The 27,025-nt window shown below is 41.6% G+C and overlaps 1 protein-coding gene across 1 annotated transcript in view; it reads right to left on the reverse strand.

Moving 5' to 3' along the window:
- LOC126474911 (serine/arginine repetitive matrix protein 2) overlaps positions 1–27,025 on the reverse strand; it is a 264,123-nt gene that overhangs the window by 4,385 nt on the left and 232,713 nt on the right. The window contains exons 8-9 of the mRNA XM_050102411.1: positions 24,792–24,853; positions 22,431–24,662 (exon numbers count right to left, since the gene is read on the reverse strand). Of these exons, the coding sequence (XP_049958368.1) occupies positions 22,431–24,662; positions 24,792–24,853 (2,294 nt within the window). The remainder of the gene's footprint in view (positions 1–22,430; positions 24,663–24,791; positions 24,854–27,025) is intronic.

Consider the following 27,025-nt stretch of genomic DNA (forward strand, 5'->3'; position numbering starts at 1 on the left):
TGCCTATTTGTAACAAATTTAAAATGCAACTGTTGGCTGTTAAGATTATGTAATCGTCTTTCTGGACTACCCATGGTCCAACTTCCTGTAATTTTTCGGAGAAGCAATTGCAGTATCAGGCATGACTGAGAACAAAGTCAAGTTTGCACTGAAATGGAAATGTCTGGGATGACAGAGGAATGGTGCGTTAGTTTTGGAAGACAATGCTCGATCTCATGCATCCCGACTGTTGCTGGAAACTATTGGTAAAGTGGGTTGAGAGTTCCTATCTCATCCTCCTCATGGCCCTGACCTTGCCCCCTTCAGATTTTTATCTTTTTGGTGAAGCTTCGTGTAATATTGAGATAAATAAAGGAAGGAAGATTAATTTTTAACTTCCTGTTGACAACAAGGTCATTAGAGATGGATCACAAGCTCAGATTAGGGAGGGATATGGAAAGAAATCAATGATAACTCTTTTGAAAGACACCACTGTGGCATTTGCCTTAACCCATCATCCACTCTATTTCTAAATGACAAATGATAATTAAACAATGGAAACTCCAAGTCGGAATATCAACAATATAAGCAAGAAGATGGATAGCTATTCGCCGAAGAGATGACATGCTGAGATGCAGACAAGCACAATGAAAAGACTGTCACACAGTTACCTTTCTTAAGAAAAGGAAGAGCACATACACACATTCATTCACACATGCCAAGCACACCTCACACACGACTGCCATTTTCGGCAGCTTCGACCAGAATGCAACTGTCACGTTGAACAGAAGCAACTATGTGGAAGGGGCTGAGAAGAGGAAAGGATAACAGGATATGGATGGCAGGAGAAAGGAGTGTTCGCTGGCAGAGCTATAGACTAGAAGAAGGCATGGCAAGACAGCCACCAGGTGCAGTATCACAAGGCTGGGGGGGGGGGGGGGGGGGGGCGATGAGGAGCAAAACAGCCCTCCATACGCACCTTTCAAATGCTACCCCAAAACACACAAATCCTGGATTCCCTATCGTAGCTGGTTATTGTGCCTCCACTGAAAGAATTTTCGCTGTCATTGACTGACATCTCCAACCAACCAACCGTAATCTAGTCTCCCACGTCAAAGATACCAACCATTCCTTCACAGACTCTCCACCATCCATACTCCTTCACCACCTGGACCCCTACTTCTCACTGCTGACACCAATTCCCAATACACCAACATCCTTCATGCCCATGGTCATGCCACCATTGAACACTACCTTTCCCAATGTCCTTCATACTCCAAATCCACTACCTCATTCCTCATACACTCTACTAACTTTATCCTAACTCACAACTACTTCTCCTCTGAAGGGGAAGTATACGAACAATTCGGTGGTACAGCCAATAGCACCTAGAGGAGATCTTCCTAGCCTCTCAAAAGTCAAACCTCTTGTCTTGTCTTATGACCCCATCCACATTTCTGTCCACATTAAACCCACCAACCACCAACAGTGCCTTCATTTCAACAGCTGTCATCCCTTCCAAACAAAAAAAATCCCTCCCATACAGACTGTTCACCAAGGGAAGGTGTATCTGCAGTGACAAGAACTCCTTTGCCCAGAATGCTGAGGGTCTCACCTGCACCTTCAGAGAAAGGCACTATCCCACAGACCTAGTCTGCAAACAGATCTCCCATGCCATTTTCGACACACACCCGGAATCCTCCCACCACCACCACCACCACCACCACCACCAAGAACAAGTTACAAAGGAGTAAGCTCTTCATCACCCAATACCACCCCAGACTGGAACACTGAACCAAATACTTTATTGTGGCTTTGATTACCTATCAGCATGCCTCAAAATGATGGACATTTTAACCAAGATCCTTCCCATTCCTGCTAAAGTGGTGTTCTGTCGCCCACCCAACCTCCACAACATCCTAGTCCATCTCTAATCCACTCCCAATTCCAACCCCTTGCCACAGGAAAGATATCCATGCCCAGTCCATTCACCCAGCATTTTCTATTCCAGGCCTGTCACAGGCTTATCCTACCCCATCAGAGGCCAGGCCAGGTGTGAAAGCACCCATATCATATACCTGCTCTGCTGCAATCAACGCACAGCTTCTTATATTGGTGTGACTACCAACCAGCTGTCCACCATGCTGAATGGCAACTGCCAAACTTTGACCAAGAGCAAAGTAGGCCATGCTGTGGCACAACATGCAGCTGAACATAACATGCTTGATTTCAATGGCTCCTTCACAACTTGAGCCACAATCTGGATCCTCGCATCCATCGCCAGTTTTTCTGAACTGTGCAGATGGGAGTTATCCTTACAACACATTCTCTGCTCCCAAAATTATCCCGGCCTCAACCTCAGGTAGCCTGCGCACCCCCCACCCAACAGTTTCCGTTCCCTCCGTTCTATGACATCCTCCCTGTTCACATCCCCTCACCCTCTTTCTGTGTCATCCTCTGCCAATGCACACACCTGTCTTTCCCTTTCCCTGCTCCTCTCCTTTCCCGCTCACTATTCCCTCCACTCTCCTTGCCCCACAGCTTCCCGAGTCCACGCCTGGGGGTAGTCTTGTCATGCCTCCAACTAGTCCCTCTGTGGTCCACCAGACAGCCCTCTTCTCAGTTGTAAACTGCTTCTCACTCTGTCTGTCAGGTCATCTACGTACATAGAGAATAAAAATAGTCCTCTCACACTTCCCTAGGGCACTCCTGACAAAACCCCTGCCTCTGATGAGCACTCACCATTGAGGGCAATGCACTGGATTTTATTACTTAAAAAGCCTTCAAGCAACTCACATATCTGGGAACGTAAACTGCATGTTCGGGCCTTCGTCAGTAGTCTCCGATGGGGCACTGTGTCAAATGAATTCTGGAAATATAGGAATATGGAATACGTTTGTTTCCCTACATCTACATCTACATCCATATTCCACAAGCCACCTGAGGGCGTGTGGCGGAGCGTACCTTGAGTACCTCTATCGGTTCTCCCTTCTATTCCAGTCTCGTATTGTTCATGGAAAGAAAGATTCTCGGTATGCCTCTGAGTGGGCTCTAATCTCTCTGATTTTATCCTCATGGTGTCTTTGCGAGATATACGTAGGAGGGAGCAATACACTGCTTGACTCCTCGGTGAAGGTATGTTCTCGAAACTTCAACAAAAGCCCGTACAAAGCCACTGAGCGTCTCTCTTGCAGAGTTTTCCACTGGAGTTTATCTATCATCTCCGTAACGCTTTTGCGATTACTAAATGCTCCAGTAACGAAGCGCGCTGCTCTCCATTGGATCTTCTCTATCTCTTCTATCAACCTTATCTGATACGGATCCCACACCGGTGTGCAGTATTCAAGCAGTGGGCGAACAAGTGTACTGTAGCCTACTTCCTTTGTTTTCGGACTGCATTTCCTTAGGATTCTTCCAATGAATCTCAGTCTGGCATCTGCTTTACCGACGATTAATTTTATATGGTCATACCATTTTCAATCACGCCTAATGCCTACTCCCAGATAATTTATGGAATTAACTGCTTCCAGTTGCTGATCTGCTATATTGTAGCTAAATGATTTGGGATCTTTCTTTCTATGTATTCGCAGCACATTAAACTTGTCTATATTGAGATTCAATTGCCATTCCCTGCACCATGCGTCAATTCGTTGCAGATCCTCCTGCATTTCAGTACAATTTTCCATTGTTACAACCTCTTGATATACTACAGCATCATCCGCAAAAAAGCCTCAGTGAGCTTCCGATGTTATCCACAAGGTCATTTATATATATTGTGAATAGCAATGGTCCTACGACACTCCCCTGCGGCACACCTGAACTCACTCTTACTTAGGAAGACCTCTCTCCATTGAGAATGACATGCTGCAGTCTGTTATCTAGGAACTCTTCAATACAATCACACAATTGGTCTAATAGTCCATGTGCTCTTACTTTGTTCATTAAACAACTGTGCTGTAGGGAACTGTATCAAATGCCTTGCGGAAGTCAAGAAACACGGCATCTACCTGGGAATCCATGTCTATGGCCCTCCGAGTCTCGTGGACGAACAGCACGAGCTGGGTTTCACATGATTGTCTTTTTCGAAACCCATGCTGATTACTACAGAGTAGATTTCTAGTCTCCAGAAAAGTCATTATCTCGAACATAATATGTGTTCCAAAATTCTACAACTGATCAATGTTAGAGATATAGGTCTATAGTTATGCACATCTGTTCGACGTCCCTTCTTGAAAACGGGGATGACCTGTGCCCTTTATCAATCTTTTGGAACGCTACACTCTTCTAGATACCTACGGTACACCGCTGCAATAAGGGGGGCAAGTTCCTTCACGTACTCTACGTAAAATGGTTCCAAGATTTGTAACATATCGTGCGAGAAAAGGGCAAGCTGAGTTTTGTACGAGTGATGCTTTCTACATTTGTGCTGATTTGTGGACAGAAGCTTTTCTGTCTCAAAGAAATTTAAAGGGTGACAATTATCGGAACTAAATAAAATAAAATTGTCACAACTTCTGAAAGGTTTGCTTTAGGACATTCAAACTGACCAGTTGGCTGCGGGGCATTATGGGAATTAGTGTGCGCTGTTTGGTTTGGTTTACAAATTAAGCCCATTTTCATTTGGATGTGTTCTCAGTAAGCAAAACTGGTGTATTTGGGGGCCTGAGAATTCCATTTTGCAATTGAAAAGTCTTTTCACCCTCAATGGATGACCATGTGGTGTGCAATGTCCAGTAATGGAATAATCGGTGCAATATTCCTTGATGGCACAGTGACTACCGAGCAGTATGTGAAGGTTTTGTAAGATGATTTCATCCCCATTATCCAAAGTGACCCTGATTTCAACAATATGTGCTTCATGCATGACAGAGCTCGACCCCATTGAAGCAATAGAGTTTTTGATGTCCTGGAGGAGCACTTTGCGGACCGCATTCTGACTCTGGGGTACCCAGAGGCCACTGACATAGACCTCGTTTGGCCGCCATATTCTCCAGGTCTGAACATATGCAACTCCTTTTTGTGGGGTCATATTAAAGACAAGGTGTACAGAAAAACCCCAAAACCATTGCTGAGCTGAAAACAGCCATTCACGAGGTCATCGACAGCGTCAATGCTCCGACACTTCAGCAGGTCATGCAGAATTTTGCTATTTGTCTGTGCCACATCGAACACGGAATGTGTTCCAGAATTCTGCAGCAATCTGGATATCGGTCTGTAACTATGCGAGTCACTTGTTTTACCTTTCTTATATACAGTAGTCACCTGAACTTTTTTCCACCTGCCTGGGACTTTTCACTGGGTGAGACACTCGCAATAAATGCAGGGCAATGAAGATACTAATGCCGCAGAGTACTCTCTACACAACCTAATTGGGATTCCATCTGGACTGGCAACTTACTGGTTTTCAATTCTTTCAATTGCTTCTCTGTGCCAAAGATACCAGTGTCTATGTCCTCCATGCGTGAGTCTGTACAAAAGCCAAACAAAGTTATGTTTGTAGAATCCTCGCGCGTGAATAACTTCTTTGATGTGAAATTTAGAAATTCAGTTTTCCTTTAGATATCTTCTCCTGCCCCAGACTGGTTGGTGAGTGACTGGACAGAAGCCTACACCTCGCTTAGTGATTTCATGTACAACCACAATTTTCTTAAGTTCTTAAGTTCCGTCTTACAGACGGAGCATGGATTTCTTACTAACTTTTTTCTGTCAGCTTTTTTGCGCTCTTTTTTTGAATTGAGAATACAAAAATGTCTGTTTCTTCAGCATTTTCCAAATTTGATTACTAAACCATAGAGTGTCTTTTCCACCCTTTATCCACTTACTTCCGACATACACCTCCAGAGCGAAACTTGCAATCAATTTAAACTCTGAAATAAGTGGTTGGAGTTCCGTCATAAGTTGCATTGAGAAGTATCTTTTTTTATTTCTTGATGGAGACTAGTTTTGGACACGTGTGTCCATTTCCAAACCATCCTTACCGTAAGTGTGGCAGACACAGGCGATAAGCCTAAGTACAAAAATTGCCCCCTGCTGTAATATTGAAGCGACACTATGGCCGACTCAATGATAAATACACCATACATAATGGACAGTTTAAACATTGGCCATAATTCCTGTATATCGCCCATAATGAAGCTAAATGATGGCCATTCGTTGTCTAAGTTACATGCTAACAACTGCTTATCTGCTCTTTCTAGCATAAACACTCTCCTGGCCTTCTTGAGGGATTTATTAACTTTAGTAACCGTCATCACTATAATGACATCATGACCAAAATCCCCATATCTTTACTGACACTCATGAAAGGTCGGCTACAGGGTCTAAAATATACGCATTGCTTGTGGTTCTCTAGCTAGTTGTTCAAGGCTGTTTTTGGAAAATGTGTTCAGAAGTACTTCATAAAACTGACTGTACCACACTCACTGAATACATAGATGTACCATTCTATACTCAGTAGGTTAAAGTCACACCCCACTAATATTGTATTATCTGGGTATTTCTTCTCCACTCCCACAGACTTTTCTTGGATGACTCTAAAACTGCCGCAGCAGAATTGAATGGCCGGAAACACATCCAACAATTAGCTTGATTTCATCTAGACCAGTTACAAGTGTCGCTATAACTTCACTGTCACACTCAAATTTGACCTCAACAGACACAATAAGTTTATCAACTGCAATGATCTCTCCCACTCCTATGGCACTAATCTATCTTTTCAGTGAAAGTTCCTAGACTTGATAAGTATTTCGAAGCTTCCTACATCGGGCGTCAGCCAACTGTCGACCCTGAGAATAATTAAAGCACAAGAAATTTCCTGGAGGGCAACAATTTGGGAACTTTGTTAGAAATAATTTTCTGTTAAATACTTATACTTCACTGTTAAAATATTGACAGTCTAAATGTGTCTACTTTGTAGGCGATCAGATTTTACTCTCTGTATTGAGTGGTGAGCATTCATTAGAAGACCTCAAACTACCTCCTAGCCTAGAAACCCTCATGTGCTCTCCTCCAGTACTTGCTATCCGTGCAGCTGCTTCTTTTGTGTAGTGCACCCCTGACCTATCAAGCAGAGTCCTACAACTCAGCACCATATAACACAGGCCCAGAAATCAGCAGATATGACCATCACAGAATCAATGGAGCCTGCACCCAGTTCCAAACCAAATGATCCGATCGAGCCTGTTACCCCCGCCCCCCTCTCTTTCTTTTTTTGAGTCATCAGTCTTCTGACTGGTTTAATGTGGCCCGCCACAAATTCCTCTCCTGTGCCAACCTCTTCATCTCAGAGTAGCACTTGCAACCTATGTCCTCAATTATTTGCTGGATGTATTCCAATCTGTGTCTTCCTCTACAGTTTTTACCCTCTACAGCTCCCTCTAGTATCATGGAAGTCATACCATTATGTCTTAGCAGATGCCCTATCATCCTGTCCCTTCTCCTTGTCAGTATTTTCTGCACATTTCTTTCCTCTGTGATTCTGTGGGGAACCTCCACATTTCTAACCTTACCAGTCCACCTAATTTTTAACATTTATCTGTAGGACATCTCAAAAGCATTGGTTCTCTTCTGTTCTGGTTTTCCCATAGTCCATGTTTCATTACCATACAATGCCGGGCACCAAGCGTACATTCTCAGAAATTTCTTCCTCAAAGTAAGGTCAATGTTACTAGTAGACTTCTCTTGGTCAAGAATGCCCTTTTCTCCAGCACTAGTCTGGTTTCGATGTCCTCCTTGCTCCATCTGCCATTGATTATTTTGCTGCCTGGGTTAGATAGAAGAATACCCTAACTTCATCTGCTTCATTACCATCAATCCTAATGCAAAGTTTCTCAATGTTCTCATTTCTGTTACTTCTTGTTAATTTCGCCTTTCTTTGAACTACCCTAAATCCATATTCTGTACTCATTAGACAGTACACTCCATTCAGCACATTCAGTATAATTCTTCTTCACTTTCACTTAGGATAGGAATGTCACCAGTGAATCATACAATAACATCCTTTCACCTCGAATTTTAATTCCACTCTTGAACCTTTCTTTTATTTCCATCACATTGGTTATTAGATGTACAGAATGAACAGTAGGGATGAAAGACTACACCCTTGTCTTACACCATTTTTAATCTGAGAACTTCCATTCTTCACCATCCACTCTTATTATTCCCTCTTAAGTCTTGTACATGTTGTATATTAGCCGTCTTTCCCTATAGCTTAGCCCTATTTTTCCCAGAATTTCGAACATCTTGCACCATTTTCAAGGTCGACAAATCCTACGAACGTGTCTTGATTTTTCTTTAGTCCTATTACTATTATCAACCTCAAAGTCAGAATTGCCTCTATGGTGCCTTTACCTTTCCTAAAGTCAAATTGACTGTCATCTAACACATTCTCAATTTTCTTTTCCATTCTTCTGTATATGTATATTCACCTTGTCAGCAACTTAAATGAATAAGCTGTTATGCTGATTGTGCATTAATTCTTGCACTTGTCAGTTCTTGCAGTCTTCAGAATTGTGTGGATGATATTTTACCAAAAGTCAGATGGTATTTCGCCAGACCCGTACATTCTAGACACCAACATGGATAGTTGTTTTGTTGCCAATTCCCCCAATGATTTTAGAGAAGCTGACAGAATATTATCTATCCCTTCTGCTTTATTTGATGTTAAGTCCTTGAAAGCTCTCTTAAATTCTGATTCTAGTAACAGACCCCCCCAAATCTCTTCTAAATTGACTCCTGTTGCTTCTTCTCTCACGTGGGACAAATCTTCCCCCTCATAGAGGCCTTCAATGCACTCTTTCCACCTATCCATTTTCTCTCCTGCTTTTAACAGTGGAATTCCTGTTGCACTTTTAATGTTACTACCCTTGCTTTTAAATTCACTGAAGGCTATTTTGACTTTCCCATATGCTGAGTCAGTCCTCCTGACAATCATTTCTTTTTTGACTTCTTCACATTTTTCATGCAGCCATTTCGTCTTAACTTCCTTGCACTTCCTATTTATCTTATTCCTCAACAACTTCAACTTATGCATTCCTGAATTTCCCCGAACAGTTTTGTACTTCCTTCTTTCATCAATCAACTGAAGCATTTCTTCTATTACCCATGGTTTCATTGCAGTTACCTTCTTTGTACCTACGTTTTTCTTTCCAACTTCTGTGATTGCAATTTTTAGAGATGACCATTCCTCTTCAACTGTACTGTCTACTGAGTTATTCCATATTGCTGTATCTACAGCCTTAGAGAACTTCAAGCATATCTCATCATTCCTTAGTACTTCTGTATCCCACTCCTTTACATACTTTACATTCTTCCTGACTAATCTCTTAAACTTCAGCCTATTCTTCATCACTACGACATTGTGATCTGAGTTTATATCTGCTCCTGGGTATGCCTTACAGTCCAGTATCTGATTTCAGAATCTCTGTCTGACCATTATGTTCAAATGGTTCAAATGGCTCTGAGCACTATGGGACTTAACATCTGTGGTCATCAGTCCCCTAGAACTTAGAACTAGTTAAACCTAACTAACCCTAGGACATCACAAACATCCATGCCCGAGGCAGGATTCGAACCTGCTACCGTAGCGGTCTTGCGGTTCCAGACTGCAGCGCCTTTAACCGCACGGCCACTTCGGCCGGCTGACCATTATGTAATCTAATCGAAATCTTCCCATATCACCTGGCCTTTTCCATGGGTACAATTCTGCAAACTATGAGCTGTGTTTGCACCCCATGAGCAAGTCTGGCAGTCTTAACCACTTCTGCCAACTTACCATAAGAACTGAGGATGATGCCCTCAGAACCCAAGCGACAGATGTCATTGGTGCCACCATGAGCAATAACTTCCAGACTTCCGCACCCTCGATAAGGGGGGTGCATCTTGATATACTGTTAGCCTGCATGCGAGTTACTTGCATTTGATTTCGTTTTATTGGGACTACTTCTGTTTGTCTTGGTAGCAGGTGTGGGGTCCTGGGTTAGGTCCTGCTTGTGCGGTTGTGTATTTTCCGTCCCTTTTGCCTGTGCATGCCGGCTGGCCGTGTATCTAGTTAGCTTGCAGCTTAATGTATAATTGGTCTTATGCACATAAGATAATAGATTTATACTGCTTATCTAATGTTCATTAACAGGTTGATTAATTCTACAGATGATGTGCTGTAATGAATTATTGTGTTTCTACTTACTTAAGGTAGGTGTCAGTCTGACGTAGATACCCTCAAGTTCTGGGATTTTTCGTGCCTATTCGTGACCATAGCTACTCCCATTTGGGGGTCCATGCCGAGCCTGTACTGGAAGCAGCTGAGTGGGCGGGCGTCCACTTCTGGACGAAGTTTGTTGAATCCCACGAGGTTGCTTGGTCACATGAAATTTTATATTTTATATCCTACATTTTAGGGTGCCTGCCATTTAAGTAACATGGTTGTGTACCATGGTATGTGATTTGTTGTTGCCTGTACTCTGAATTACTTTGGTACTACCAATCACTGCAGTAAGGAAAGAATACATTTTCTCATTAAATTTTAGTAAATTGTTCTTCAGGTTGATCGTAGTTCTTGAGTAAATAATTTTTAACTCATTTCACTAAATGTGTAATAGGCCATAAGTGCCTTGGTTTATGAATGTTTAAATTTTGAAGTAACTTGCTCTCACATAAATGGTAATTTTAAAAATGTGTTGATGGTTTTATTTGTTATTTGTCTTGTTTAAATGTGACAAATAAATGTTCAGTGCAACTGTCAATGGTGATTGCCTGATGTGTCACTTGGTCCAGTCCTACCTCCCCACAGCCTATTGTGCTGAGCTCTTGTCATTGTGTAAAAGTTGAATTTCATGCTGTGCTGACACATCATTGGTAGCAGAGAGTGGTTGTGTTTCGGGGTCCCTGGGTAAGGCTTCACCATCCATTGTTGTATCTGGTGATAAATTAGGTTATTTATCTTAACTTGTATTTTTTGTGTGAGCAATCTCTGTTGGCTGTATTATGTTACAGGACATCGAAGCGAGTCACCCGCAGCCCCGGGGGTGTCCGGGACTGAGCCAGTTTGAGCCAGTTGAGGAGAGAGCAGCTAGTTTATGAGCTTAAGGTACGTGGGGTGCCAACTTATGGGGCGGTGACAGATTTGAGCGCGTGTTTGTGGGGAGTTTTGGACTGTCTGGTATGCCTCGCCTGGGGAAGGCATTAGTGAGGTAGGTTCGGTGTTGCCCATGTGTGCTGCGTCACTTTCCGGTGTGTGAGACAATCTCGAGTTTATGAGAGATAGTAACCCTTCCATTACGCAGATTAGCTGGGTTCAATCTCAGCTCATTCATTGGGTTAATAGATTGGGAGATTTAGAACAGTTGAAGGTTACTCCTAAACAGAAGGCCAATATTGGCGAGTTGCGTCAGAGGGCTATGGCATTGCAGTTTGATCTTAATGCAGTAGGGTTGCAGGGGGAAGCGAGTGTAAGAGGAGGTACACTGGTACAAGAACCGGTGAATGAATCAGTGCTGACAGGGAAATTAACGAACATTGGGCAGCCGTTGTTCAAGCCATTTGTTAAGTTACCCAATCCTATACTTTTTTTAATTCAGGGATTGAGAGTTCCGGTGTTGGACGAGTTGCCGTGTGCCGTCAAGGTTCTGTGCTTATTGGTGAGTTTGGAAATGCATGTGGATGCACTAGGTTTTGACCACCGAGTTATTCTTCAACTGATTTATCCTTTGGTGAAGGGGTTATTGAGTATTATTATTAGTGAAGTATTGTTGAGAGTTAAGGGTAGCCTTTCCAATTTGTGGTGGAAGATCACTGAACGTAAATTCACTCCACGTATTAAGCTTGATTTGGCAGGCCAATATTTTTATCATGCCTAGCGTCAAACTGAGACCCTTGAACAGTATATTGATGAAATTCGTGTCACCATTACTGTGGTGGAGTTAAATATAAGTGAAAGGGATGCTGTAGAGAGTTTATTGCAGTGCATCGGACCAGACGGCATGTCATGGGTTATGTTTGCCCCTAAGCCAACTATCTTCAGTGAATTTGAGACTTTGGTTTATCAGATTGAGGGGCTCCGTTTTGCTGATAGTAAGAGAGCCAGTGTGTGAGAGGCAGATCCTTTAGCTACCTGGGTGCAACCTGATCGTATTGAAGGAAAGATAAATGATGTTGGGAATAGGAGCTGTTTTCGTTGTGGGAGTTTTGAGCATTTGGTGCGTTTGTCCGAAGAGACGGAAACCGCACCTGAGTAGCTGACAGTTAAGGAACAGGGACACCTTTAGTCAGAATCATCCAATGAAGCAATGTAATCGCATAAGATCAGTTGGTAGCCAGTTGCTACCGTTCGTGTGTGGCACCTTGAACCATGAACCAGTCTGGGTGTTAGTAGATTCTGGCAGTAGTGCATCCTTGTTAGACCATCAACGGTATCAGAAGTATGAAGCAGTATGTAAGCTACCTCCCTAGCAACCGACCTCAGAGGGGTGTCGTGCGGTTAATGGGCAAAGGTTACCCCCTCACGGGCTGTTGCCGGGGAAGGGTATCGATAAAGGGGTTTTTGTGGTCGATTCATTTGTTAGTGGTGGAAAACCTGTCCGTTAATTTGCTATTGGGCTGTGATTCGATACAACAGATGGGTTTGGTGTTAGATTACGCCAGTAGGATGTTTCATATTCAGATCGCACCTCCGAAGAAGTTTAGTTTGTGTTCATACCAGGGTCAGACCGAGGTAAACAATATATCTGTTCAGGATTCTGAATTTGGGCTCAGTCATTTGCCAGGTAGTCAGGCAGAGGAACTCTTGGTGCTTCTGAGTCGTTTTCCTGATGTGCTGGCTAATAACCTCGGGTGTGATGGATAAAATTTGTTACCATATCTGCTTGATTGATGATGTGCTAGTTCGACAATCACCGAACAGATAGTCACTGCCAAAGATAGAGGCATTGCGCCAGTAGTTGATAAGATGTTGGAGGAAGGAGTGATCAGGAAGTCGACCTCTCCGTATGCTTCTCCAATGTTTTTGGTGCCTAAGGCAGAGGCTGGGTATCACCCGGTAGTGGACTATAGACGATTAAACCAGAAGGTTGTTTTGGAGTTGGTGCCGTTGCCTGACTTGCGCCATTGTTTTACCTGGTTTGCGGGAGCAAAGGTCTTTACCATCCTGGACCTCAACCAGGCTTACTACCACATTCCGTTATCTGAAGAGTCTAAACCAGTCACTGCATTTAGCACGGACTGGAACCTTTATGAGTTTAATCGTGTCCCATTCGGGTTGTCCACGGGCACAGCAGTCCTGTATCGGCTGCTAGATAACATCTTGGGGGATTTCAAGTACAAGTTTGTTTATAATTACCTTGACAATGTGGTAGTATATAGTCCTACGTTTGAGGAGCACCTTCAGCAATCTTACTCTGCTTGCGGGAAGCTGGGCTCATGGTCAAGCCTTCTAAGATAAGTTTGGCACGCAAGGAGATTTCGTTTTTGTGTCATTTGGTCTCGGCAGGGGGAGTGAGGATTGACCAGGGGAGAATGAGGGATCTACATAAGTTTACGCCTCCTAAGACTACCAATAAGAAGAGAGTTGCCCAATTTATAGGGATGGCTGATTTCTTCCATAAATTTGTGGCCCATTTTGCACAAGTAGCGCCTCCACTAAACCAACTTCGGAAGAAGAACGTGGATTTTCAGTGGGGCAGATCCCAGCTATCTGCTATTAAGGAGACCTTGGCCAATCCACCTGTGTTGGCTGTACCAGATTTTGGTAAGCGTTTTATTGTTCAGATGGATGCATCTAATTCTGGGATGGCAGCTGTGCTGCTCCAGGACGATGAAGGTGAATTTCATCTGATAGCATACGCATCCAGGACACTCTTGCCTGCCAAGTTAAAATATTCTGTGTATGAATGGGAAGCATTGGCAGTATTCTTCACTTTAGAAAGGTTTCGTTTCTACCCAGAACATAGACATTTCAAATTAGAGACTGACAACCAGGCATTAAGCTGGGTACTGGCCCGCCCCAGGAGAACTGGATGTATCACCCGGTGGGCAGTCCACATATCAGCCTTCAGATTCAGCATTAAGCATACAAGGGGAACGGTAAATGCTATAGCAGACCGCTGAGTAGGATGTTTGAGGAGGGACAGGAAGGAGACCAGGATACTACTGGCATAGGGAATGAAAGTTTGGTTATGGGTGTTCTAACTGAAGTTCCGGAGTTGTTTGGCAGCTACCCTGAGTCCCATAAAACAGCGATTTTTTCCATTATTTCCATAATTCTGTGGTGGGAGGTCACTTGGGAGTAGCCAAGACTATTGCTAAGTTTCGGGAGCATCTAACCTGGGCGACATTGTATAAGGACATCCGTAGATTAGTAGAGCAATGCCACGTTTGTAAGGAGTCCAAGCCCAACTCTAATGCGCGGAGAGGGTTGCTGCAATCTACCAGGAAGAATGCACCAATGGACAAGGTATTCATTGATTATATCGGACCATTACCCAGAATTCAGAATGCCAATAGATAGATATTGGTACTGGTGGATGCGATCACACACTTTTTATGGCTCATCCCTGGTAGTGGAATAACAGAGGGTGTAACCATTCGCCATATGACTAACATTTTTTTGATCTTTGGTCCACCAAGGTCACTTGTTAGTGATAACGCCTCAGCTTTTGTGTCGCGGCAGTTTAAGAGATTTTGCTTCAGAAGTGCTATACATCATGTCACTGCTATTCCCTACTACCTGCAACCTTCACTTGCAGAGAGAGTGAATCGCAATCTTAAGGCTGCTGTCATAGCCTTCCACCAGAAGTCGCAGTGAAGGTGGGATGAGATGATCCCTCGGTTGAACTTGGCCTTCAACTCCGCCTGCCACGAATAGAGTAAGGCTACCCCTCTCTCTCTGATGCTCAGTTATCCTGTGAATTCTCCAATCGCCAATTTGTGGCCCATCAATGATTTACTGCCAGAGGAGGTAACCAGCAAGCTCATTCAGCAGAATTGGAAATGTGCCAGGGAAAATATTGAGCTCACACACCGGAAACTAGCGCAGCACTACAATGACGGATGTCGTCCATTTAAGGTCCAGCCAGGGGGCGACAGTTTTCATTCGTAATTTTGTGGCAGGTGGGCAAGGGAAAGACAAAATATCGTCCAAGTTATCACCACATTTCGTGGGACCCTGCCAGGTGTTACGGGTCTTGAGCCCAGTGAGTTTGCTGGTTTCGAATAGTCGGACTGGGAAAACCTCACAGGTCCACATATCTCAGGTCAAGGGAGGGCGCTAGCTCTCGTCTCTTGTCTTGGACAAATGGGGGATGGTTTCTGGTTTTCTGAGGGAGAGGATGAGCCACGTGTCTTGATCAACAATATTCCCGCTGCCGGTATGGGTCACGTTTCTGGTAGTGTGTGCAGAGTGCGCAGTGGCACCACCTACCGGGCCGATCAGGGAGTGAAGGGTAAGCTCTAGCACAGGGGCGGGCAAACGTTGCACGCGGCTCATGGGCACACGACGCTGCACGTGTGCTGCTCGCGTGCAATTGTCAAACGGGACAGTGACAACAGCCGGCAGGTTGCGGCAGTGTAGTACCAGGCTAAGCTGCGGACGTTGAAGCGAAGCGACCACTACGTAGTGAACGTTGTATTTCAAGAACCGGAAAATGCAGAATGACTCAAGGAAACGGAGAAGTGGAGATTTGCTATCTTTTAAAAAGGAATGGGAGAATCATTTTTCTTTGTGCAAAAATGTGAAAATTCGAAATGTATAATATGTGACAGTATTCTCGCTGGTCAGCGGAAGTTTAATATTGAACGCCATTATAATAAATCTCAATATGATCCCGTACTTAGTGCAATATAAGAGGAAATTCTCAAGCGATTTGGGGATATATCATACTTATCCCAAGGTTTTGAATAGTCTCGAGACAATTTGCTGTTTCTGTAGATGATATTCATCCCAGTTTGCAAATGGAATTAATAGATCTGCACTGTAGATTCCACAGCATAATTCTCGTCTGAGAGAAAAGTTCCTTTTGGCAAGACGTTTAATAGATATTTATCACGACTTTCCACAGCAAGAGTTTCCTCGTCTCCATCGTGAAGCCGCGAAGATAATGTCAATGTTTGGGTCGACATACGTTTGTGAGAGATTTTTTCTGTTATGAAAATTAATAAGACTCGGTTAAGAGCAAACATCAGTAATGAAAATTTACGTAACTGTTTGCGTTTGTCTTATGTAGAAATTTTGTTCCAGACATTAAACGTATTGTAAACTCCACCTGTGATGATAAAACGTATCGTAGGTAATAGGTACTCTTTCAAACCACGATTTCTTTCAAGCAGCCGGCCGCGGTGGCCGTGCGGTTCTAGGCACTGCAGTCCGGAACCGCGTGACTGCTGCGGTCGCAGGTTCGAATCCTGCCTCGGGCATGTATGTGTGTGATGTCCTTCGGTTAGTTAGGTTTAAGTAGTTCTAAGTTCTAGGGGACTGATGACGTCAGATGTTAAGTCCCATAGTGCTCAGAGCCATTTGAACCATTTCTTTCAAGCACTCCTACTAACCTTACTCCTTCATTCAATAAAGCAGGCCAGGAAACAAAACGCATTACAGAGGAAGAAGCGGAGAGACGGTATGGTGGGGAGTGGAGAGAAGCGGGTGGCCAGCTTGCCCCTGTGTGCACGCAGAACACCTGTTAACTGTACACGTGCAAGTGCATCGCACACGTGCAGGATTCCTGCCCGCCCCTGCTCTAGCAAGTAGTGAGGATTATTTTTTTTATTTTTTTTGAGGGGGGGGGGGGGCGCCTAGCAGTAACATCATTTGCCAAGTCTGTCAGACAGTATACAGGAGCCGTGCGAGGCAGCAGGAAGAGCACATCTAAAAGGGGCTGTTTACCTGGATGATGGTGCCATAGGAAATATCACTGACATGGAAGCAGTCACATAACTGGGAAGCTGTTCATGTATTTTGCTTGCTACATGTCTCCTGGCACCGGGATCTGCAGCGGCTGGCTTCATCAAACAAGCAACAGGGTAGGGCCTTGCTTGTGCTGTAAATTGTGGCCGGAATCGACTACTGGCTGGCTGTTGCTACTCCTACTGTGTCTATCCTCGAATGTTTTTAATTTCAACTTGCTTAGTACTCAATGTTCTAGTGCGAGCTGTATGAGGTGCAACAATAAAGTAATGAGACTGATTTTCTTTGCAATATGTGGCAACCCTTAGGGACAATATCTTTGACCTTGGTCTATAAGCTGCTTCTAGTCCAAGCAGCATATTGATGCAACTGCTCAGTCGTGAGTTATGCTTTAATAAGTTAACACGTGTTTGTGTCTCTCGTCACGGTAATGCAACTGCATAATATTGCGCAATGGCTAGCTATTTTTTTTTGTGTTAAATTGGCTGAAAATTCGATGACAACTTATGGTAAACTTCAGAAGGCTTTTGGAGAGGAGGTTATGTCAAGAGCTCAAGTTTTTCATTAGCACAAAATGTTTAGTGAAGGCAGAATGAATGTTGAAGATGAAGATCGCAATGGACGACCATCAAGCTCACGGACGGATGCCAGCTTGTCCAGGGTGCGTGAACTCTTATGATCTGATCGAAGATTATCCATGAAAATGATTGCAGAAGAACTGAATATCAATGGAGAAACGGTTCGTCTAATAATAACTGAAGATCTTGGTATGAGAAAGATTTGTGCAAAAATGGTCCCCAAAAATCTCACACCACAACAGCGAGAAACACGGGAAAATGTGGCAGCTCATCTGTTAGAGCAACCGGAAATCAATCCAGAATTGTTAAGCCATGTTATCACTGGTGATGAAAGTTGGTTTTTTCAGTACGATCCAGAGACTAAACGCCAAAGTTCGCAATGGTGCTCAAAGGGATCACCCAGACTAAAAAAAGCTCACATGTCAAAGTCAAAAGTGAACTGCATGCTTGTGTGTTTCTTTGATTCCAAGGGAATTGTTCATAAAGAGTGGGTGCCTTCTGGACAAACAGTTCACCAATATTACAACAAAGAAATTTTAGAAAGACTTCGTAAAAGAGTTCTTCGTGTCCGTGCCAACATTGCTGATAATTGGATTCTGCATCACGAAAATGCGCCATCCCATACTGCTCTGTCAGTACAGCAATTTTTAACCTCAAAACAAATTTCAGTAGTACCACAGCCACCTTATTCACCAGATATCGCTCTGTGCAACTTTTTTCTATTTCCAAGAGTCAAAACAGCCATCAAAGGACACCATTTTCAAACAACACAAGATGTCCAAAAAGCTGTGACGAGGGTCTTGGAGGATATTACAGAAGATGAGTTCCAGAAATGTTACCATCAATGGCAGAAGCGCTGGAAAAAGTGTGTGCAACCAGAAGGGAACTACAGTACTTTGAAGGAGACAACATTAAACTTGACTAAAACGGTAAGCAACATTTTTTTAAGTCGGTCTCATTACTTTATTGTCGCACCTCATATGTGATGTGATGATTAACATTTATTAGGTCCTGGAGTGCTGATACATTCTGTTTGTAAATTGTTACTGCCAGTGTTTAACTGTCATTGAAAACAGTTTGGCTGGTCCTTGTCTAAGTGCCGTCTGGTTGTTGTATTTGTATCACACGACGGAGTTAAGCTGGCCAATTACTACAGATATACATGGATAAAATTTTCACTGGATATATTTTGACATGAATTGCAATAACATTACTGTTGCATTTCTATCTCAAGTAACAGCGTGTCTGAGAGACACGTGTCTAATTCTAAATGAGTAGTTTCATTAATTCTTATGAGTTACTGAGAGGCCAGTTGTTATTGTGTGTTTAAATTGTTTGAAACTGATTCTATTAATGAAAGTACAAGAATTCCTTCAATGACAATATGTGGATGTTGTAATTAATTTTTGTTTAATCACAAATTTAAGTGTGACTATTTGTTGTAAGTCACTTTGTATTTTGTGTGTGTGTGTGTGGGGGGGGGGGGGGGGGGGGGGGCCTCAATCTTGATATATCATTAGCCTGCACACTAGTTACTTGCAATTGATTTCGTTTTATCGGGACTTCTTCTGTTTGTCTTGGTAGCGGGTGTGGGGTCCTGGGTTAGATCCTACTTGTGCGGTTGTGAATTTCCTGCCCTTTAGCCCGTGCGTGCCAGCTGGCCGTGTATCTAGTTCGTTTGCGTCTTAATGTATAATTGGCGTTACACACATAAGATAATAAATTTGTACTGCTTATCTGATGTTCATTAATAGGTTGATGAATTCTACAGATGACGTCCTGTAATGAATTATTGTGTTTCTAGTTACTTAAGGCAGGTGTCAGTCTGTTGTAGATACCCTCTAGTTCTGGGATTTTTCGTGCTTATTCGTGACCGTTGCTGCTCCATTTTGGTGGTCCATGCCGGGCTTGTATTGGAAACAGCTGAGTGGGCGGGCGTCCGCTTCTGGACGAAGTTTGTTGAATCCCACGAGGTTGCTTGGTCACATGAAATTTTATATTTTATATCCTACATTGTAGGGTGCCTGCCATTTAAGTAACATGGTTGTGTGTCTTGGTATCTGATTTGTTGTTGCCTGTACTCTGAATTACTTTGGTAATACCAATCACTGCAGTAATAAAAGAATACATTTCCTCGTTAAATTTTAGTAAATTGTTTTCAGGTTGATCATAGTTCTTGAGTAAATAATTTTAACTCATTTCACTAAATATGTAATAGGCCATAAGTGCCTTGGTTTATGAATGTTTAAATTTTGAAGTAACTTGCTCCTACCTAAATGGTAATTTTAAAAATGTGTTGATGGTTTTATTTGTTATATGTCTTGTTTAAATGTCCCAAATAAATGTTCAGTGCAACTGTCGATGGTGATTGCCTGATGTGTCACTTGGTCCAGTCCTACCACCCCACAGTCTATTGTACTGAGCTTGTGTCGTCGTGGAAAAATTGAATCCAAGCTGTGCTGACACATCACTTACAGTACATGGTGACGGAGCATGTTACCCCCTCCTCAACCACCACCACCACCACCACCACCACCACCACCACCTCTTCCCACAGTAAGCCCTAACCACTGTCTCCCAATTCCCTAATAGCAAGATGCCCACTTATAGTTCACGAATAATACTAGGAAGCGAGGTTTATGTCACAAATTTTTTGGTCATTAATATGAATAATGATGCAGAACACTGATAAACACTTTCAGTTTCAGCAAAAGAGGATTTACAACCTTTATTTAATTTATTTAATGAATATTTTTCTAAACAACCAATGTTGTAATGTTAATAAATTCAAATTGCACAACTTCCAAAGTAGTTTAGAATAGTGGCAACAGAAATCATGCTTCAGGTTCACAAGTGACTTGGTCACATTTACTACAAGTTGCTTGGACCTTGTTTGGGGGTTGGGTATTTAGTTTCGGCCAAAGGAAATAAGTGTTAGTGTGTTCTAGCAACACTTGTGAATTGAAAGTAAGTATAAAAGCAGCTGTTTTCAATTTCAATGGTTTTTGAATGTCAATTTTTTCAAGGAAAAACTGTCGTTACTGAACTGTGTCCACTGTGAAACTCCATCACAATGGGTAGGCATCAAGCATTTTGAATCTGTTTAGTTTTAGGAAAGTACCTTTCATAAGCTGTTTCATGGGTTTTTTAAGTGTTCCAGTGACACACTACAAAGTTTTATGTATCCATAACTATGACACCTTTTTTCATATAAAGGGGGGGGGGGGGGCGGGGGGAGGGGGGAATCCTGTGAAGTAGTTGATTCTCTGTTAATATTAATGTTTTGTAAGACTTTTTTTTTCTTGGAGGTCTATCTTCCAAATAATTTAGTTGGGAAGGCATGAACACTAACCAACAGATGACCCTGCCTGATGAGAATGATTTTGTTAGGATTAGAGCACTCCACAGATGTCATATGAGTAGTTATGGAAACAAAGGTTCATCCCCACTTTATCTGTATAAGCCTAAAACAAATGAGGTATGGCAGTTATCCCAAAAGCTGCTTGCTAACAGCTATTTAGCTTCACCAGTCATCTATCTCATCACATAGCAACCTTAGGGATTACATTTTTTTATTTACCTACTTTTTCGTTTTTAATAGAGATTTATAGCACCCTCATGATCTGGACAGTTAAACCTGTGAGATACAATTTTTCATCATCACATGGCAAGATGGTGACAAGCATATGCAAAGCTTACAATTATAGAGGACTATTGGTGCTTACCACTCACTAACCCGGAATCCTGGGTCTAAGAAACATGATTCTTGAGCTGCTCTTTTTGGTGTGGTCCAGAGAGACATGTCACTTATTAGAATGGCATGATGTGGCAAATATTTACTGTCACTTCTACTGAGAAGGGATGTTGAATGTAAAAGTGGATTTGATATATATGGAAGAACAGAGATTGCAGAAATTAAATGGATGTCAATACTGAGAAAACTATCGTCAGTGGCAGAATAGAACTGGTAAATCTTGACTGGGAAAATAATTAAACAGTTTAGTTCCTGCGAGTCATGAAAGTGGATATACCATTATGTATCAGAAGCAGACATGATGCTGATAGTAACTCATATATGCATATCGCAACCACTACCTACTCCAGCTCCAACTCTGGTGAGACCTACATCATCAATGGCAGAACTACCTTTGAGATGACTTACGTCATACAACAGCTGGTCCGAACCAATAGTTCAGCTTAGCTACTACTAATCTCTGGGCGAAATGTGAAGGTTGCAAAGAGTATGTCTCCATAATATGGTGATACAGAGCACCCACTGAGGCACAATTTCTGCTTCACCATCTTGGTAATCGTTTTTGAACATGTGCTTCTTGGTTCGTGGGATCAGGTCAAAACTCTTGCTGCCATAGTTACATAATTTACACAAACAAGGATCTGCCAACCTTCTCCCCCCCCCCCTCCCCCCCACATACACAAATGCAACTATTTACAAAATTTCTCTAACATTTTGTGACTCTTTTGTCTTTCTTTTCTCAGTTGCATCTTCTCTAACAATTGTTTCTTCTTTACTGTTAATTTCTGTCTCTCTCTGGGCCTCTGAATCTCTCAGTTGTCAAATTTGCATTTTCGGTTTTCCACTTATGTTCCACTGTGTCATCCTCGATCCAAGGTAACTTCTTATACGACTATATTTTTACAGTGTTTTTCTGATAACCTATGGACAGTTTATTAACTTTTTCAAATGTAAGATACACGCAAAAGACTTAAATGCAAGCAGTTTTCTTCATTCTCAGAAATTACTACGTAGCTGATGTTTTACACAGTAATGTTTAAACGTTACTCTCTCTATTAGTTGCATTAAAAAATCTTATTCATTAACAAAAAAGATAGTATACAATTAGCAAATTCAGTTATTTCTGGAATCACACTGTTATGCCTATGTTACGAGAGAGACTTTTACAGTACATCCTAAACATGGAGCAATCACAATGTGTGCATTAAACACAAATCACAACTGTGCCTACCTGTGACTTGATGATGAACGTGATGAACTCCTGGATTTATGAGAGGTCTTCACACTACGCTCTGCTGACTCTGACCCAGAACGTGATCTGCTGCTGGAATTTGCATTTCGGTTGAGCCTCCGTGGGGGGGAGACAGAGTCCCTAAGTTGAGACTTCAAAGTTTCCAGGAAAACTTCAATATTAGAAGCAGTAGTCGATTCATCAATAGGTTCTGATTTGACAACAGTTTCAGAAGGTTTTTTTGCTGGAGGTGAACCTGGTGGTTTTGGAATTGAATCTGGCATGACAGCAATGTCAGGTTCCTCAGAAGGACAAGGAACATCTACAGGGGACTTCTGACTTACATCGGGTTTTTCGTTATCCGATGCAGTGTCATTATCATCGGAAGTCTGACTTTTCTGAGGTAGAGCAATGTCACAAATGGAGTCTTCCACACTCGAAACTGGAATAATATCCTTATCATCTATTTTTTCTTCACTTTCAGTTTCAGTATCTTTGTTAACTGATTCTTCAGGTTTCTGATGTTCAGGTGATGATTTTGTTAGTTTTTTTTCTAATGATTCCTTTGCTTTCTCAGCAAGACCAGATTTCAAAAGTTTCAGTGTTTCCATTTCCTGACTATCCTCTTCCTTCTCTTTGTTATCTTTCTCTTCATCGTCATCATCTTCTTCTCCACTAGAAGATCGAAGTCGAACCCTAGGTATAATTGCTGCTGCAACCCTTCGATTTCGAGATGGAGAGCGAGATTTAGACTTCGACTTGTGCCTTGAATTCTTCCTTTTTGACAGTTTGTTCAGAGATTTGGAAGCAATGTTGTTCTTTTTACTTGCTGCCTTTGAATCCAATACATCTTGGTAACGTTCTGGGTACTTCTCTATAGGTGAATAGCTGAGGCTTGTCTGAGCGGAACTGCTATCACTGCTCATACTGTTAGTTCTTTTTGATTTCAAAGTATCTGTTTGCTTCTTACTCTGAACAGGTGGTGAATTTTTTTTCAATTTGCTGACATCAGGCTTTTCAGGAGACAATGTCTTCTTTAATTTAGTTCTGCTGGGAGATCTGTTGCTGTGGTGATTCTTTATTGGTGATTTACTCCTACTTCGATGTCTTCGTTCTTTACTCTTTGTGTTAAAAGGTGATCTTGACCCCTTTTGTTTTATTAAATTATCTGGTGACTTCCTGTTTCGATTATGGGATCTACTGCTGCTCCTTGACCTCAAGGGTGCTGAAGACTTAGGTGACAAAGATGACTTGGATACCTTTGCAGCCAGCTGGCTCCGTTCGAGGGATTTTGATTTACTCCTCAAATGTATAGACTTTTTGAGTGTGGGAGACGTAGAATACTTAGTACGTTTATGTTTGGGTGAAACTGACGACATTTTTGGAGAACTTCTTCGGTCTCGGCGAGTTCGCGATCTGCTAGTTCTGAGGGATGGTGACCGTGTGTCACTGTTACATCGATGCCTTGAGGAATGTCTACGTTTTGGAGAAACAGGTGAATCAGAGGAGCTCTTCCTTGATCGTTTGTGGTTTCTACTGTAGCTTCTTGGTACTGAATGTGATCTGCTCCTGCTTCTTGATCTGGGTCCATCTCTCCGCTTGTGTCTCGGAGAAGGAGACTTACGTGATGATCTCTTAATGTCAGATATAGTGCGTCGAGGTGAGATTGATTTTGAATGACTTCTTGACTTTTGATGCCTGGCCTTTGGTGATACAATTTTTTGTGAAGATTTTATTTCTTTAGATCGCACACTTTTTGTTACTGGTGATCTTGATTTGCTTCTTCTAATGGAAGCAGATTTATGCTGCTTTGTGGATGGAGATTTAGATTTCTGCTGGGCATGCTTTGACTTTGGTGATGGTGGTGCTTGGAATTTTTTGCTGCTCGAACTTTTCTTTGGAAAAGGAGATAATGATTGTCGTGATTGAGCATCAGGTGAAACTTCTATACTATTTCTCCTCTTCTTATTTTCTCTTTCTTTCTGTTTCTTCTCCTGTCCTGTGTCAATTGTTTTCTTGTTTTTGGGATCTGTTCTGTCCTTTTTACTATCAGACTTGCTAGTGATATCATGAGAATTACTTTTTGATGAAGATTTATCCACTGAACGTGAAGTTGATTCACCAGGATTTCTGTGATTACTATATGGAGATAGCCCATGGTTTCTGCTACGATGGCGTTCCCCTTTTTCAGATGTATTCTTCTTTGTCAACTTTTCTTCAATTTCAGAAGCACTAAAAATTGAAAAAACAAAACATTACATGTAATTAATCATAATTTTTTTCTAAGTGTATATCACAGAGAAAATCCAAGCACAAATGTAGTAGATTGATCCATAAATCACAGAAAATATAAATTGATACCTTTCAGATGAACTGTCATGTATTGACCCTTTCTTCTTTGAGAAGGTCATCGTTCGTCGTTTCTGCATAAACAGGAGGAAGAAGAGAATGAAAAAATACATAGTTAAATTTGCTTAAAGTAATGTTTCCAATAAGAAGGCAATGGAAGAAAGATCTTAACATGCACACTTATGTACAAGGATGAGGCACAGGTAAATAAAAATTAATGAAATGGGCCATAAATTTTTTAAGTGGCCAACACTATGCATGAGTATAATGCTGGAAAAAGAATGGGATGTAATAATTGTTTCATTGCTGGAGATTTGTGGACCAACACAAGTTAACAGTGTATTAACATCATATTACAAAAGGGCATTAATATCACAATATGAAATGAGTACAGACAGGCTGCTAACATGTACCAGTTGCCACACAACAAATGGCGAGATTAATACAAGAAAATTTGAAACCTAAACAGGCAAGTGGTGAATTACTAACAAATACACAAACAGATGTTTAACTTGGCAGGAAAAAATTGAGTGTTGTTATAGGACGTACACAGCTTTCAGGAACAAGGTCACTTCCACAGGGAAGTTCAATCACGACCTCTCTCAAACCTTAAGACAATAAGCTGTGTGAGAGCCAACTACTTCAAAACATAAATTCCACACTTTCTGATGATGTTCTTGTTAAACTGAGTGAAACGGGTCAATAAAAAATACTGATTGCCTCTGCAGGCAATGCCTGCTCTTGGTTTGGCAGTAACTTAGTAGGTATGAAGAAGAATTTAAGTTTTCTTAGTTCTGTTATCAACTCATTTACTTGGCCACTTTTCTGTCTTCTTCTCTGTGGCCTGTTGAGAAGCAGGTACTTAGTTCTAGAACTCTACTGCATCGGTAAATATTGGCACATTCATTTGATAAAAGGATATTCCTACACTACTACTTTCATGTTCGCCTTAAAAAGCTAGAGATTTTCATTATATGCAACTGATGTATTTAAGTATTTGTTCAAAACTGAAAAATAAATAATTATTTAGCAGCTACATTAGACTGATATATAAAATAAATAGCTGTATAATCCAATGTGTAAATTAAACAGTTCAGCAACATGGCAAATTAGTTTCATATGTGCATCTTCTCATACAAACCAGCATGCTATATATATTTATGCTGTTTTGTATTTGTCTTGTCTATGTATGAACATAATCAATGTTTTGGCAGAAATAATCGATACTACAAGGTTGTATGACTAATAACCAATTGTTTGTGTTCAAATTTAGTCACAATTAGCTTTCTTAACAAACTACCTCTGACGTTACAGTTATAGTGAGTGACCAAGCTAATGACGCCAAAATGTTACATTTGAAACTAGGTTGATTCTCCATTTTTTCTAGAAAGCAACAAATTCAAACAGGCAAGCCAAATTTGAGGAAATATTAATTTTTCTGTCATGTTTATGATGTAAGTGTCTGATTTTGTACAAAAATACATTTCTTCATTAAGACATTGTCCTGAAAACAAACCAAACCAGCCAAATGAAGATTTCTAAGAAAAAGCTATCAGCAAGATAATACTAGGAGACTTTGATATTCATATAGTCATATATTTTTATCAAGTGATTTCAGATTTAGAAGCATACCTATTTAATGAAGTGGACAAATAAAGAATAGAGATAATTAATGTTTATGTTCTACAGACAGGAAACAGCTGAGGGAACCGGTGGTACAGTCACAGATTTGAAAGGGAATCTGAGTATGTGTGGAACAAAGGCGAAATTGTTGTCGACATTTTTCATGCAAGAAATTCACTTCAGCGTAACCTAGGACATAATGAAAAATTACAGCACGTTCTTGCTTGTTGTTAAATCTAGATGATTATAGGAACACGAAATGAATGTTACGGCACACCTGACAAATATAACACCATCAAAACATGGAAATGTAATTTATCAATCCACCCAAAAATAAAAAATGGAAACACCGAATCAGAATGATATTGACCTTTGAGTGGTGTGGATTAGTGTGACAAGCATTACAATGCAAGTCATGAATAGGCACCAGAAAAAAAGGTTAGTAACAACACTTCTATTAAGATTTCCATAATCCACCCAAGTCTTGTTGAGAAAACCAAATTTGCATAGATTTCTTTATGATTCAAAGAATCATATTAAAACACCCTACTGTTAAACTGGCCAGATTTGGTAGATGTATCCAACACTAAAAAACTGGTAAACACAAGAATACAATTGTTATT

This window comes from Schistocerca serialis, chromosome 1, assembly GCF_023864345.2.
Source record: "Schistocerca serialis cubense isolate TAMUIC-IGC-003099 chromosome 1, iqSchSeri2.2, whole genome shotgun sequence".
Classification (NCBI taxonomy): Eukaryota; Metazoa; Arthropoda; class Insecta; order Orthoptera; family Acrididae; genus Schistocerca; species Schistocerca serialis.